General features: G+C 44.5%; 1 protein-coding gene across 8 annotated transcripts in view; it reads right to left on the bottom strand.

The window, feature by feature from the left end:
• The window catches only part of LOC133938336 (transducin-like enhancer protein 4), a 34128-nt gene extending 25187 nt beyond the window's left edge, over positions 1–8941 (bottom strand). For 6 of the 8 annotated variants that reach the window (XM_062381479.1, XM_062381478.1, XM_062381480.1 and 3 more), the window contains exons 1-4: positions 3902–4033; positions 3454–3551; positions 1713–1776; positions 1544–1588 (exon numbers count right to left, since the gene is read on the bottom strand). In XM_062381479.1, coding sequence (XP_062237463.1) covers positions 1544–1588; positions 1713–1776; positions 3454–3551; positions 3902–3946 — 252 coding nt within the window. In that variant the 5' untranslated portion in view covers positions 3947–4033. Of the gene's footprint in view, positions 1–1543; positions 1589–1712; positions 1777–3453; positions 3552–3901; positions 4034–8212; positions 8227–8919 lie in introns of those variants that run through there. The other 2 variants (XM_062381483.1, XM_062381484.1) reach the window with 1 other exon arrangement.
• Positions 8942–16803: the final 7862 nt, after the last annotated feature.

The raw sequence follows: 16803 nt of genomic DNA, 5'->3' as shown, positions 1-16803 counted from the left end.
ACAGAGCCTGGTAAACATCTAAATATACACAAACAATGCACACGAATACACAAATCGTGCACACAAAACTAAATAAACAGCCACAGTGTACATACAAACACACACACACACCTAGTAAATGTGGACACTATACATACAAGCTGTTATATAGACATCCCTCTCATACAGTTGTGCACACACAATAAAAAGGACACACACAGTACAGACACACACCAACACACAACCATGAACAGAGCAAGACAAAGGCCAAGCGTTTATCACATCCTCTCACACACACACGCTCACACACACGCACCATTTCTCTGGAAATGAATGTGTAGCTCAGTTAGCTGTGGCCCATTTAGCCTGGCAGCTGATGTGTGGTTAACACAGACGTTTATGCTAATGACCCTCAGTGTTTAAAAAAGGCAGCAGTAATGTAAAGGCTCGTTAAAAGACAAATCCTCGTTCGCTCCTGTCACTTTTCAGCCCGTTTCTCTCACTCGCAATTAAACTGATGGAATTATTGTTCACGTGTGAAATGACTGCTCGACCTCGCAAGGCAACAAAACACGCTGAGATAGAAGAAATGAGAAACAGGCCAATAGGCTCCTTCCAAGCTCTATAAATAAATCAGTATCTATGATATATGTGATTTGTTACATATGTACAGGGACCCCACGGTATTCCTCCCCTTCCAACGCAGCTTTTTCTTGTTCGCACCGAAGGGAACCGGCGTGTCACTGCCCCAATGTATGATTTTAAGATAGCCTGATACCAGCGTTGGGGAATTAGAGGCGTGACGTGTAACACACGTCAGGTGTCCTTTCCCACCTTGGCGGCTCTCGGATCGTGACTCTGTGACTACCTCTGCAGCCAAGACACAGGCAGAACCATGTCATGTGGTGTCGGGCTCCTTTCTACAGAAGAGCGAGCTGCGCTGGGCCGAGGTTACTGCTGCTCGGAAGAATCGTTCTAACATTTAATCAGTTTCTCCACCTGCGACTATATTTCCTGATATAGGCAACCAGAAAGTCTTATTGTAGAATATAAGAAAGATAAAATACTAGTAAGAAGCATTGATACAAACAAAAACATAAAGATTTCACACTTTTGAAATTTGGTCAGTATCATACGATTTGAGTAAGGTCGTAGGTGGCCTCCATCTTTGTTTGGACTATAAAACAATGATTTGTTTACTAAAAGCTATATTGTATTTAACTTAAAATAAATATGTGTCTATGAAAATCTTGGAGATCCGACAAAACGGCAGTAAGTTTAATTCTAAGGGAAATCAGATGATTAGCTCACACTTAGAATATCACCGGTGAGGAACACATTAACCAAAGGAAAAAGGCAAAGCTGGATCAGAACTACAAACACACCAGTTTGTGTAGAATGTGCGACCTTTATAAACATGTTGGGACACTTTATTTTTTCATTTCAGAGACGTCAATTAAAACCTAAAGCTCCTGCTGATCATAACAACCATGAACATTCTTCTGACACCTGCTGCAGAGTGGAATCGGTGTTACTTCCCTTTTAAGACGTGAACGTTTCCTACCTGCTTGTGCATCTCGATGTTGAGTCCGTATGACATTTCATAGTACTGCAAAAAAAGAAAAGAAAAGCACGGATCAAAGTGAGGTCAAAGCAAAATGTCTCTCCGCTCTGTTCCGCTTTTTGGCACACAGCAAAAATACTAAGGCACACTTGCACGGTATGAAACTCACCATGACGTAGTGTCTCTGCATCTCCGTTTTCTCACTGGCCAGTTTCTCACACTCCAGTTTCAGACTGCGAGGGGAGAGCGAAGGTAGAAATGTATTTCATGATCAAATCTGTCCAGTCGTCAATCAATCAATCAATCAATCAATCATCATGTTAAATATATGTGAGATGAAACAACATCACAGAATATGACAGAAACGTTGAACTGGAGCCGTCACCTGCAGAACACTGAGCCTCTTCCCTGTCGACATTGTGTTACTTCAAATTTGCATTTCTAAATGTGAGTGCAACAGAGAAAGAAGCCTTGCATGAATCACATCGGTTCTCCCTGCAGACCCAGACACTTACTCAGCAGCTACAGTAATTAATGGATCAATGGCGGACCACGCAAACCTCATCATATATTCTTACAGTGTGAGTGGTGGAGGGACCAAACTGCACCATCGGCAAAAAAAGCGACCATATAATGAGGATCCATTATAAAAGTGTGGTTACTAAAAAAAAAAAAAAAAAAAAAAAAGCTCAACTCTATCAGATGTTGTGTTTTACTGGAAGCTGTTGTGCATCTTTCTTTATGAGGAATCCATCAGGTGTGTGATATTTGGATATTGACGTGATGAATACAGACTAATGGAGCGATTTAAAGATCTGGATCCGTTACAGGTCTTCAATTTCGGATTTACATTTTTTTTTCTTTCATTTTTCTCAAATATGACAACTTTAATTTAAGGTAAAATCAACAATATTCCAGCTTTAATTTCTTCCTCATATAACCCTGATGTCTATACAAACAGGAAGCCTTTGCAGACAGTGTTGATATATATATTCTGTGTGTATGTCTGACTCTTGCTCCCCTTATTTTACCAAATCAGTGTCCCCCCCGCTGTTTGCATTTCACTGCAGCAGTCTGATCACACACATGCAGCAGCTGCTATCCCTGGTTCATCTCCTCCCGCCCCGGGATCTTCCAGCAAACTGGCCCACCGCCGCTTCATCTCACCAGATGATTGGGGGAATAATTACAAGGTGGCCTGAGGTGAGCGATTATTATGCATTGGCATCGCGCTCATGGTTCTTCCCCGAGCAATGTATTTCACACTTCATCATGTAGGGTGAAAAACATTTTTTTTATTTCACACCACTTGCACTTGCAGAGTGAGAGAGACAGACGTGCACACCGAGGTTGATGGGGGGGGGGGGGGGGGGTTGGACCAGACTTGCAGTGTGTTACAACTCATTCTGCAGGAGAGAATCATTTCCTGGGATCTCCTGGTGGACGCTTAACTCACACTGAGAATGTTTCATGTTTCTGGCATAGCATCAAGCGTTTCCATCATATGTCAGTCGTACTGTTTGACCCACGCACAACTGGTGCAGGGCATGTCACAGAAATATATGTCTTTTAAGCTTAATTCATACTTTTGAGGCAGGTGACGCTATGATTTTCACTTATAATCATTTTGCCTGTGTAATGCCATTCATTTATTAAAACGTGTAAATTCTCAGAGCCCATATTGACGAATTAAGACATTTGTTTTGAGTATGAAAAACAGGAAAAGCTGACATTTAAGATTCGGGATTCATTTTTCATTAGTCGTTGCAGCTTCATAATAACACTCAGAACAAACGTACATCAGTCTTTAACCCAATGCTGAAAGTTTTAATAGGACTTGTTTCATACATTTGGCTAATAAGGAGTTGACCCCATGCACCATTAGTGTCAGGCTCCACCCGGACTCTCACCTGTGGTACTGGGCTTGCAGGAACTGGAACTCCTCCTTGATCCGGTCACAGGACTCGGTGACAGTGAACTTGAACGGCTGCCCCGGCTGATGTGAGACCTCAACAACCAGACATCATGCGAGGGAAGAGAGGAACAACTGAGCCACCAGAGTCACCAAAGTGTCACGACACACACATAGACACACACACACATACAGAGGCCAGACTGTAGATGACAATAGGCCTCTCTGTTTTACACGGGTGGCCTTTTGGTTTCTCTCACTCTTCTTGCACGTTAACCCACGCACACTCAGACACACACATACACACGCACGCAGCTGCAGCAATTGGACAATGAGCGCAATTGTCCGTGCGGGCGCGCGATGGCACGGAAACTTGATGCGAACTGATTACGCATCAGACGCGCGGCTGTTGTTGTGCCCTGGGCTTGTGCTGCTTCCACACTTACCTGATGCCGTGCCACGGGGTACATCTTGCTCAAATCTCGAATCATCTAGAAGGTTTCGCAAAGTTCATCCACGCAAACAAGAGAACCAAACGTGGGGAGCACGGGTCTTTCGCCGTGCGTAAAAGCTCAGTCAGTGGCCGGTTTGAAGACTGCGTGCGGCTTCCGTGAAAAGAGAAAACATCCCCGGATCTTTGCCTGGTCAATGACAGTATCTAAAAAATAAAAATAAAAAAAAAGTCCATTTAGAGAGATGCTCAAAGCAGGAGTTGCCCCTTCTCCAAAATCTCCTGCGCGTTATTCTGTGCGCGCAAAGCTTTGAAAAATCTCCCCTCTGCTTCCCTCTGCTTCTCCCTTCAAAGCTCTGACTTGTGGCTCATCGTGACCTCCACGCCTGAGTGTCTCCACGGCGTCTCCCCCGTCACGCATCTACCGGTTAATGTCCTGCAGCCTCCGTTATTGTTGACATCCACATTCGGAAGGAGCGACCACCTCAGCTGCTGCCGGAGCTTGTGCCCCTGTCGGAGCCAAATTTAGCACCAGCCAGTCGCAGGAGCGCAATTGCATATTCACTCCAATTACCGGAGCCCGCACCGTGACGTCGGGACGTGTAGTTTAATTCATATTAGTCGATAATAAGCACTACAGATGTGCGTCCGCCGTAAAGAACTACAACTTCCCGGCTTCTCCGCGAAGCCAATGGTGTGTGGTCTGAGGGCGGAGCGGCCATTAAACACAACCAGTGGCAGCAGCCCGTGCGCTCCACCTCGCTGCCAGTCATCTGAATTCCATCCAATCCCCTCCAACAGGAGGATATCTGTGCAGACTCCCCACGTGGGGGCTCGGTCTGCTACTAAAACATGTCACAGGGATTAATCTGGAAACTATCTGTTGACTTATGCGTGTGTTTTAATGGAGACTTCCTGGCACAGGCGAACATATGGCCCCTCGGTGTCTCGTGTCGTTCCTGTGCTTTTCTTTTTAATTGAATCACCTATTAAAACAATCTGCTGTCGTGTCCACAGATTGCATTTACAACCCTGCAATTAAATTCTCATTCAGATGTATATGTGGCCCAGCCTGCTCCTACAGGATGTGAATCACAGCTAAGCAAAAATAAATACTTAATTAAAGTCCATTTCAATTATATTTACCGGTACAAAGGTGGTTTATATTAAGGCCATTTTCCACTGAACAACAAACCCACTAAATGGTTAATGGGCTGTATTTAGATAACCCATCCACTCAGTCGTATTCACCCACTCACACACATTCATACAGCGCTATACACAAAGATATTTCTATCAGACAACCACTCGTACACTGTCAGTACAGCTGTCCAGGGCAATGCAGGGTTCAGGGTCTGTCCCCGAAACGCATCATAGAGGTACTGGGGATAGAACCACCGACCTACTGTTGAGTGGATGACCCTCTTGAGCTACATCCTCCTAAGACCTCATAAAAACATTATTTTCTCTTCAGTGGGTACAATCGGTGTTTATTCAGGTAAAATAAAAATGTCAGATTATACACAGCACTAATTCTAGCCATGCAAATGTAGAATTAGATTTATTTTTGTGGACATTTATTTGGTAGATCAATAATCTGGTTATACATTATATGTTTTGTTTTCTGCTCCAGTCATTTAGATCTGGAAAGACATAATGTAGGGCACCTTGTAAGCTTGAAAAATGATGTCCCCTGGCTGCAGTATAAATCATGAACCCTGCCTCCTCCATGTTAGCAGATGGGACATGGATCAAACCAAATATACTAATCACATGTCAGATATTTTAGGAAATTCCAAAGAGAAGGTTTCTGTAATTTTAGGTAGTTTTTGTTACACGGATGTTTGTTCAACTTCTAATGAAGTTCGGTTTTAATAAGCTATTTGATGCTATAACGATGGGGTGAAACATCATGATTGACAGCTAGGAGGCGCTGTCATTTGCACAATTCATATAATCTGGTTGAAATCAAGTGCACTTTTAAGCATATACAACACAAACGAGTCATAATCACCTGTAATTGATTGAGTCACGTAGACTAAATTTATTGACAAGCAGGAAAGCTAATTATAAATTGCACAAGCTGCTGTTAGCCTTTGCGTGGCACAGAATCGGACTTCTGTTTTCTTGGCTAACATTAACCGATGAAGATGAGGAAGCAGCAGGTTTTCCTTCCATTCGTCATCCACTCTCCTGACGTTAACTGTGTAATGCTTCTGCTAAGTGACGTTACAAAGCCAATTAAACACGGACAGCTTGCACCGCAGCTTTGCTAAGCTACACCTTCTTAGCCTCATTTCCTCAAGACGGGTAAATGGCATCCGTCAAAACACAACTGGTTAATGCAAGGCTAATTTCGACCCACAACATGTTATTGTTTCACACTGCTTTGCTTTGCTGGACTTTCTCCGGAGTTTGCCTTTCACACATGAACAAGGGAAGAGGCAGATCGTAACTTATTCAATCCGCTGTTGAGATCACTTGTGTTTGTTTCCATCATATCGACACCTGCGACCTGATCACTCAAAGCTCTCTGAACATCTTCAACTCTGTCTTCTACGTGTACAGCTGCTTTTCTGTCCTAAGAAACTTCTATTTCTTTTGTTTTATCTTTCAGTTTAGCTTCTTTAGTGAGTTAGAAATGTCATCTACCCTCCCACTTGCCCACGGGGAATCCGGTGAATTTAAAGACGAACAGAAGCGCGCGTGGTGTTTTTGCTGTATTTTGTCAACCCTTCATAACCGATCCAATTAAAATACTTGTGCTCTGTTAAATGTTACGCAATGAGAGTGGAACTCAATCCATCTCATGTATGCACACACCCTTTCATTGAGTGAATCAGTGTATGCACTATGTCAGCTATTTACCACTATGAGTAGATGTTGAAACCCACTGTTGCTGGGTCAGCAGCTCACCAAACCACTGCGTTAAGTCATTTAGCTGCACTAACTCACCGAGTAATGAAATCTTAATCATCTCAAGCCGCATTACACTTCATATTTCTTCTCTTTCTTTGAATTTATCACCTCTTATAGCCACATTAGGAGTTAGATTTGTTATAATATGTGTGGCTAATTGTATATCATTTTATATAATTGTGTATGATCCGTGCTCTGTAATGATAAAGCACGGCATCTATCATTCTTATATGTTTTACTTTTTATTTATTTATTTCATGCACAAACACACACAGGCTGACAAACTGTTATCCACAATATGACACCACATCAATCCTTGTCCGTCCGTCTGCCGGCCTTCGTCTCCTCGTCTTTCCTGTTGTCTCTGCCTCTCGCTCATACAAACACAGGATTGTGCACACATGCACAGCACCCCAGCCATTCAAATACACATCTCTATCTACCACACATACAAACTAATATCTCAAGTAAGCACAGGGCCTAAAGTGACCTGCTGTCGTGGTGCGTGAATCCACTAAGGCTCGGAAAAGGTAATATCGTGCCCTCCCTCTTTCCCCTCCAAGGGTTGAGCCGGGGAGGTGCAGAGGTGAGGGAGGGGGGGGCAGGTGAAGAGGAATAAACAGATTTATTTGCCTGCGCCCCTCTCTGATTATGTTGCCCCTGCCTTTTGTTCCAGACCTTATGAAACCCAAATGTCAAGTGAGGCGAGAGCCTCATATCAAGCCCTGTCAATCTCGACCCTCTGTGCGCCTGAAGCCCTGACGCTGGATTATTGGCTTCAACACAAGAGCTGCCTTCGCCACCAGCCACGATGCCTCACATGATTCACCAGCCAGGTTTTTTTACTCTAAAGAGGAACTTCATTTGGCAGCTGATACGCAGGAGATTGCACAGGAGCATATTTTGAGGGGAGATGGGTAGCAGACTTGACGTGTGTGTGTGTGTGTGTGTGTGTGTGTGTGTGTGTTTGTGTGAGTGTGTCTAGGGGGCCGAGTGGCTTATTGAGGGAGGGGGGATTAAGGGGGACGAGGTAGGCTTGTCGTGGGTTGTGTTTGGGAGTGGGTGACGAGGAAACCCGGCTTTAACATCTTGCTCCACGCACTGATCCCTACGAGCTATCACCACCTGTACATATGCCTCTTAATCTCACAGCAGCTCTCTCTTTCTATCCCACTCTCCTTTTTTGCACAATGAAAGGGGGGTGGGGGGGGCACTGGTTCACCGATTTAAACACAATATCAAGAAAACCGTTCACACAATGTATTTGTTGTGGTGGGTACACACACAAGTGAAAAGATGCCCAACACAAATGAATTGTGACAATATCTTTGGGTTGCGGCTCCTCGACACAATAAATATGGACGACACAACATCTCCCCTCGATCACCCCCTGGTGGCTGGCTGCAGTACAGGTCATAGAAATAAATGAAGCACACAGCTGAGTTCATGTTGATGACAATTCTTCTGCTGTGACAACCCTGGAGACTTAACTGCTGTTGTCCTATAGGTCAGCAGAGGTACAGAGGTATATTTACTATAAGACGAGCACAGTGGTGTTGTCCTTTCACCGGCCCCACGCGGTCTTCTGGGTATATAGAATAATAATATAGAACCTGTCTGTCATTGTGTGAGTGTGTGTGTGTGTGTGTGTGTTGGGGGATTCAGTGTCTAACTAATCATACTTCAGTGAGCCCTAACCACTGGTCTGTGCTCTTAAATCTCCTGTCCTTAAAGAAAGCGGCGTCCAAATCCCCCCTGGTCTCCCCTTTAACACATCATTAATACCCGGCGGCTGGCCCTTTGAACGGGGAGCTCGTGTGAAGGGATAACCAGGCCTCCGCAGACACTGACAGAGAGGCAGAGGCAGCACTAGGCTGGATTTACTCTGCTACCAGCAGGTTAATCCTGCCTCCACACTGAGCGCGTGAGTGAAGGGAGGCGGCGTGTGTGTATGTGTGTGTGTGTGGGTGTGTGTGTGTGTGTGTGTGTGTGTGTGTGTGTGTGTGTGTGTGTGTGTGTGTGTGTGTGTGTGTGTGTTTGTGTGTGAGGAAGTATGTGTCTTTATAGGAGACAGTTAAGGATCGGCTCCATCACGGTAACGACTCTGGGGGAACATCAGCATCTGGTGCTCAAAGTCATCCAGTCCCCTGAAAGGAACATACAGATTGCTGCCATTTCTTTATTAGATTACAAATTTGTACTGAGAGAAAAAAAAAACCAGTAGCGCAGAGCGTCCAGATGACAAACAGGCTGAGACGCTGAGAGCAGAGAGAGGGGGACAGACAGAGATGGAGAGTGATTAATTAATAACCAGGGAAGTGGTGACATCGAGAAGATCGGATGAAAAAAAAATCCTGAGGGCCCGGATAATGCAACGAGTTAATCAGAGTTTATAGCGAAGATGGCATCATGGGTAACAGTTTACTTTCGGTCCCCATGTTTAGTGTTAACAGGCATCAGCATATGACACTATTAGTAAACAATTATAACTTCTACTATTTGTGGTCAAAGGTGGTTTGCAGGGTCCAGCATGTTAGGGACACATATTTTCTTCATTAAGATGGAAAACTGCTCCTCATAAACGGAGGTGTCCCACAGGGTTTGATTTTAGGCTCACTATAAGTTTCCCTTTACATGCATCCTATTGACTCCATTTTCCAGAAGTTGATCTTAATGTGCTTTATAAATGAAGCTTGCTTGACTATATACTATATATTTTATATTATTATAACCAAGTTTGACTTTTTTTAGTCATTCATCATGTGTTTATCATCTTTGGGTGCCGAGAGGCAGAGTGCTTGCAAACTACACTCTTATGTCTTAGGAACGCTTTATTTAAAGTGTATATACCTCTTATCGCCGCTGGGTCCATTAACTACAATACTTTTGGCGTTATTGAGCAAAAAATCCATTATAGGATTTCGGCAGAATGACAATCAGGTGATCTGAGAGAAATCTAAACTAACTAGTGCACTTCTACTGTTCTCTTGTTTCAAGCCTTGGGGAAATCTGGTCAATGATGGGTGACTTTGACCAATCACAGGCCAGTTGAGCAAGGCTCTCTTATTGGCTGTTCTCCTAAGCAGCTCCGTTTGCATGGTGCTTCAGTGGAAAGCCTGCCCTGAATCAATTCTGGAAAATCCTACAGGAAAGGTCGGTTGACAAAGAAAGTATTATTAAAAAATAGAGTCTTAAACACAGTCAGACAAAAAATGCGATAACATGAGCATGGGTCATCTGTAGTGATCCCACCTACTGCAGCCTTTAAGGTAAGTGCTGTCACCTTCATACTGTGATGGATAAATACAATACAAATACAAAATCGTATATCTCCATTAAATGAGTCCACATCAAACTGCCTGTTTCCTCCACTGTAACGAGTCAAATCGAGTCCCTGAGCTTGTGCTAAAACGACCTTGTGAGTAACACTGATGAGTTAAGATGCAGTTCAGTGCAGCACAATCACAAGGCAGCAATGAGGCTGCTAACGTCTTTTTCAATGTACAAAAGTCCTTGCCTTTGTCTGGTGTGCAGAAGACTCTCAGACATGCAGTCCGACTTCTACCATGCGGTCTCCTCTTCAGTCTAAAAGACTAATCAGCCACTCGGCAGGGCTCTGGCTGCTAACCAGGACTAATTCTGCCTCCTGCTGGCTGGTGACACACACTGGGACAGCTATGATTGGCTGTTTAGCACCAGGGGGTACACCTCTGATTGTCTGCTTAGCATATTCTCTGCCCCCCTATTCTGATGCCACATGCTCGCTCTTATCCTCATTGCACGACGCGATGCAAAGGGAAACAAGGGAGTTGTGTCTGCGTGCTTGAAAGTGCTTTATTGTGTATATTCCATGCCACAAGAGTGTGTTTGCGAAAAAACTAAACAAAAAAAACGCACATTAATCACCGAGCCAAACCTCCCTCCTCCACATCCTTTCTCCTTCATTGTTCTGCCCTTCTCTTTTTTCCTTCCTCTGTTCCGCTGTGGCACAGATCAGATAGAATGTCACCTCTACAAACTGCCGCGAGCTAATTAGCTGTTAGCCATGTTTGTGTTCTTGACTGATGACAGGATCATTTACTCTGGTCTCCAGCTGGCTCTGTTTGTAGGAGCCATCTCATTAGCATGGCAAATTAGTCCCACTCAGTCAGGGTTCTGCCTCGCCCAATGAGAAATGAGTGGAATGTAAATCACTCAGGAGGGCGGGGAAATGGAAATCGCTAAATTGTGATGAAGAAGGAAGGCTTGAGCATCGCAAGGATACTGTGCATTTGGGAGGAGATGTGGGGGGGGAGTCGTCACAGACAAAAGTATGAAAGGTGAAGATTCAGGCACATTGTTTGGTTTTAGTGTCTAGCAGACGTGTGGTCTAAAAAAAAGTATATTCAATGGCATGTGATTGTTAGTCAACAGTAAATTGTGTGTTTAATTCCCCTAAAAGCTCGACTTCAATACCAAAGCCCGGATTAAATCGACAGCAGCCATAGATCAAACCAGTGCCAGGACGACACTGGTTCAGCAAGACTCCGACTTATTAAATAAAATCACTACACGGAGGAAAAAACTGTCAATAAATAAACAAGGTTCAGCATTTTAACAAGCAGCACTGCCTGGCAAAGGAACCTTGTTTGTCATCATTGCTTCATAATTCTGCTAAGTGAGCGGTTAATACGTTCCCAGCGTAAAACAATCTCTTTAATTTAATATTCTGTCATCAGGTTTTTTCCTCCTCATCAGCAGGAAGTTATTGATCATGTTCTGAGCTGCCTTCACAAGAGCAGAGCTGCGTTTTTCTCCATGTCAGACACGTCCCTGTTCTTATTGCCGTGATTTATTTCATGTGATTGAAGCAGGAAGAAAGTTTTGCAGAAAGCATATATCGCACACGGAGGAACTCACACTGTGTTGTTTTGTTCTCCAGCACAGACCAATAGATGACCGAGCCACTGGGGTTTTTCTGGGTACATTTATATTGTTAGAGGTGCAGGAGGTCTCTGTCTGTCTTGCTTTCTCTTTTTCTTTGTATGTGCGTATGTGTGTGTGGTGTGAGTGTGTGTGTGTGTGTGTGTGTGTGCGTATGTGTGTGTGTGTTTTACTCATTCAAGTCAATCTCTGTGAAGCTGCCGCTACCTCCAGTTTCATTTGTCGACAGGCCTGGCAGCGAGGGAGAGGGAGGGGAGGGAGAAGGACGGAGGTGGAGAGAAGGAGGGGGAGCAGTAATGTAAGAAAATTGGAGGATTAGACGGCGAGCCCTCTTCCTGTCTGCTGCAATCCCCCCCCCCTCCTCTTCCTCCTGCTTCTCATGCCTCCATCCAACCCTCAGACTATAATAACACACCCTGACATACTGACGACCAGCACCCCCCCCTTCTCCCTCTCTCATCCTTATCCCTAATAGATCTGTCATACCTCTCCTTTCTTCCCCGCTTCATTTTCCTCTTCTACTCTTTTTGCAGATCTGAGACCTTGCCTCCCTCGCTTTCACTTTGTCTTTTTCAGTTAAAAGCAGGATTACACTCAGTCCCTGTCTCCCTTTGCTCCGTCTGTCTCGCTGTCTTTCTCAGTTACCTCCTGCCACTGTCGGTCTCTCTGATCTTTGCCAAGACCCCGTCTCTCACTGCAGTGAACTGGGGATGTGTAAGATCTCTGCATCTAAGTTGGATGCAGAGTTTCCCTGTCAGGGTTTGTTTTTTTTGCATGTGCAGTAACCTAGCGTAGGGACGCGGCGCTGACTTGACACAAAGCAAAGAGGCAGAGGCAGAGGGAGTGTATATGAGCAATGAGCCTGAGTTCCAGAGTGTACATGGAGGGGTCTGAAAGGGCCTAAATGGATCTGCGATTGGACTCTCTCAGGTCGTCATCAGCCCAGATTGGAGGCCATTAGGGCCTATTTAAAAGAATTACTTCCAGGATGCAATCAAAAACCCTGATAGGTAATCAATGGCAACTAGATCAGGGCACAAAGGCAGTCCATGTGTCTCAATCAGCCACCATTCAGCAGGACAGGGAGATCAGTACTGGCCAGAAACTGCATTCACACGCACAAGCACACACACACACACACACACACACACACACACACACACACACACACACACACAAACACACACACACACAGGCACACACACACACACACAGCACATACAATACAATCACAAATGCCTGAGAGACATGCATTCACCCAAATACACACTGCTATAAACGTGGACAATCTCTGGGGAAACACTATGCAGGGCTACAAGACACACACACACACACACACACACGGACGCACACACACATGCAAACACACGCACACACACACACACACGCACACACACGCACACGACAGAAAGTTGATCTTCAGATGGCCATGTTACTCTGCTCTGCTCCCAGACAGTGATTTATCAGGAGGCACGTAATGCCTCCAACACCACCCCCTGAGCTTTAAAAGAAGAATTACAGGACATAAAGGAGAAAGATGGAGAGAATGATGGAGTAAGAAAGAGAGGGAAAAAGATGGAAGGAAGGAGGAGGGCAGGGAGGAGTAATGGGGGAATAGGTATGAGCGAAGGAAGGGAGGAGGCTGTGGACAGACAGGTTGATTTATTAGACCTTTCTAGTTAACAGAGCCCTCTACAGCCTCTGCGCACACAGACACACACACACACACACACACTCACACACACACCTGCTCCACGGAGAGTGATGAGTGGGGAGAGGTTGGTAATGCTGCTCAATGATGCGCAGGGCGTTTAGTTCAGTCTGAGTGCGCCCATACCTCCAGCCGTGCAGGCTCCCAATCTGCCCTGGGAGGTGGACAAAGAGGGGAAGAGACGGAGGGAGAAAAAACGACAAGAGAGTGAGAGAAAGCACCAAGGCCACAAATTGGGTCAATATGCCCGGTTCATAAACAGAGCAGAACACCCCGAGGAGCCCGGCAACGCTGCGGGGCAAAATTAGCACCCACGCCCGAGCTGGAGGGACGTCTTGGTGCACGCAAACATGCACACTATATGCAAACAGAGAACTGACGCTCAACAATGTGCAATAACTTGATTTATTAGGATATATACACCAACACGTATAAATGCAGAAACACATATACCAATAGGAACAATAATACTCCTGACATGATAAAACACCATCAGGAAGGGGATATGAACCACACAGCGCTCCCTGCAATAAGATTACAGGCCATCAGCCCTCAGTAGAATTGCCAGCGGGACTCCCCAGTATAATAAAATCAGATTAAAGGACAATCATATTTATTTCTAGTATATACAATATATCAAGGTTGCTCAGTAGCTGTTATTGTGATAGGCTGTGAAAAGGCGAGCGTCTGTGTGCTCTCCTTCCTCTAAGTTGACGTTAGGCTGTGTTTAATGAGCTTCAGGTGTCAAGGAGTCGGGAATGTAACAGGATGTGTTGGCAGGGCTTATTGATTTATTGTTTTTCAAGGAAGCTTTGGTGCTTTTGTTATTGCGCGGCTGTCACTGGTAATGTCATTTCACCATCATTGCAGGTGAATAAAAGTTGAGGGACAGCATGTAAATGTGAGGCCTGTGATTGCTGGATGAGATATTAGAAAGTAAGATGACTCGGCGCGGTTCAAGTGAGTTATGACACGTGAACGTACCTCCTGCTCAAGAGGACAAAGTGTGGTCATATATTCAGAGTGAAAAATCAAAGTGGTTGAAATAAGAAGGCCTAATTAGTCGGCTGATTAATTCCATCGGTAAAACCACCACTAGTTCTGTTTCTACCAACAGACATGGCGCAGGTGTAACAAATCACAAAACACAATAGTTGAAGTTGTGAAAACGGATTTGTTGCACACTTTGATGATTTAATTCCTGTTGTGCTACAAATGTAAATGTTACAGTTGTTTTTGGGGCCAGAGGCTCTGCAGTAAAACAGGCAGGGCAGGTATCACTCCTTCAGTGGCAGTATCGCAAATCCCAAGGTTTAACTGGTTATATATTTATGATACTTTAACAAACTAAAGGTTTGTTAGATAAATGCAAGATAGATACACATGTTAATTTTGTATTGAAGCTGATATAATCAATATTCTGGAAAGGGGTGCTCATGGTAATAAATCCACAGAGATTTATGACCACAGACCAAGAAAGTAATTGTCCTTACATTATTTGTTGTGGTTTTTATTGTCACAAACCTAAACTTCTTGTTCGGTCTCAGCACTTAAGTCCCGGCAGGCAGGTGTTTTCATTGGAAAAGCATCAAAAACCCACTATAGGCGCTGCCTGCACCACACATAAACATATAAGTTATTGATTTGTTGACTAGTTGGTGAAAACAGCAGCAAGTGAAAGATATTTCTAACGAAGGAGGTGGAAACCCAAATGGAGCTAAAAGGAGAGTGAATGCCAGATTTGTATCTATGTGAGACACTTAGCTCCATATCTTACGGTTTGCTAACATTTTTTTTTTTTCATGCAACTACAGATGCAGATTTTATTTACATTACAATAATGGTATACCAAGGTCATTTGAAATGTCCTGTTTATCTTTATAACATTTTATTTTTGAATACACAGACTAACCACATCTTATTCCAGTATGTACCATTCTTTATTGTAACAAGAGTTTTAATGGAAAAAAAAGTTTTTAAAATCTAGTTTGAGCATAACATAATACAACTGTAGTACTTCTGGGTTTGAGGTCACTCGTACACCCTCCTGTGGCCCCTGTCTTCTCAGAGGCCCTTCTTCCCTCACTACCGGTGCCTCCTAACAATGAATAAAGGAGGCTCCGTGCACTCTGCCCTCACTCAGCTTTGTGCTTTTGCAACCAGCTGTTTGTCTGCTTCGCTCATCGTGTCCAGGGAAAGCAACTGTCCAAACAGAGCTTGTATCACCAGATCGAAGCGTTTTTCTAAATCTGAGCCCAATAACATAGGAAAAGGGTTAAAAGCCCAAATAGACAGAGCCTTTATATTAACAGTCTATGGATATAACAGATTTCACCGCAGGTAGGAATGGGTTTTGTGCTACATTGAAGTTTAGGTACAGATTTATGTTACCACTTTCTAATAATTAGTGAACTATACAGCACTCAACCACTAGGGGGCGATCAAGCTGATTAGGCGTGCATCATGACACCCGGGATCTTGCGGCTAATTATTGTCATGGGCTTCAATTACAAAGCTCTTTTTTAGTTTTTGCTTAAATTAGAACCCTGTTGTGATTATAACAAACAATTCCAATTCAATCAAAGCTCTCATTAAATTAGTATTTGTAGTTCACCTCTTCAGCCTCAGGAGAATGGCAACTGTGTTTAATAATCCTTAAACAACAGCCCAACGTGTAGAAGTGGAAGGCTCAGACTTCTCCCTCCTCTCCACTCGCCCACACGACCATAGACGTCCCTCCCCTCTGCCGAAATGCCACGCAATTATGAGCAACTCCGGGTTTGGCAGGCCAAGACGGTTGTGGGGTTATTGAGGAGAGAGATTGCATGTGTGAGCGCGAAAGCATGTGTGCGTGTCTGTGCGTGTGTGCATTGTGTGAACAGAGAAATCATCTTATTTACCCACCTTGGTGTTAGGGGTGGCGATTGCCCGCCCCGTTAAATGCCATGCAAATGCTGCTGCTGCCGTCAAGCTGCCAATCACGCCAGTGTTGGCATTCACGGCATGCCGCTGGAGCATTTACAGCGGCTGTGATCTTTACTAAATGAGAAATAACCCCGGCATGTCCAAGCCGGCCGCGACGTTTAAACAACGCAATCCCCCAAATTCCCTTTGGGGAAAGCGCTGCTAAGTGAAGACAACTTATTGTGCCAGAGGAATGATAAAGAAAACAGAGAGGGTAAGTGGGAGGTGGGTGGATGTGTGGGTGGTAAGGCAGGTGTCTTACTCCCCTCGTACAGCCTCATTATGATGATGTGATTTGCCGGAACGGCAGCAGTAGCTCTCGTCACTAATACCAGCTCCCCTTAGCCAGGAAACAGCGCTTTATTAAACTTTATGAAAGG

The sequence above is a fragment of the Platichthys flesus genome, chromosome 3 (genome assembly GCF_949316205.1).
Source record: "Platichthys flesus chromosome 3, fPlaFle2.1, whole genome shotgun sequence".
In the NCBI taxonomy this organism is placed as follows: Eukaryota; Metazoa; Chordata; class Actinopteri; order Pleuronectiformes; family Pleuronectidae; genus Platichthys; species Platichthys flesus.
The sequence above is the reverse complement of the archived record's forward strand: the minus strand, read 5'-3'. Positions and strand labels throughout refer to the sequence as shown.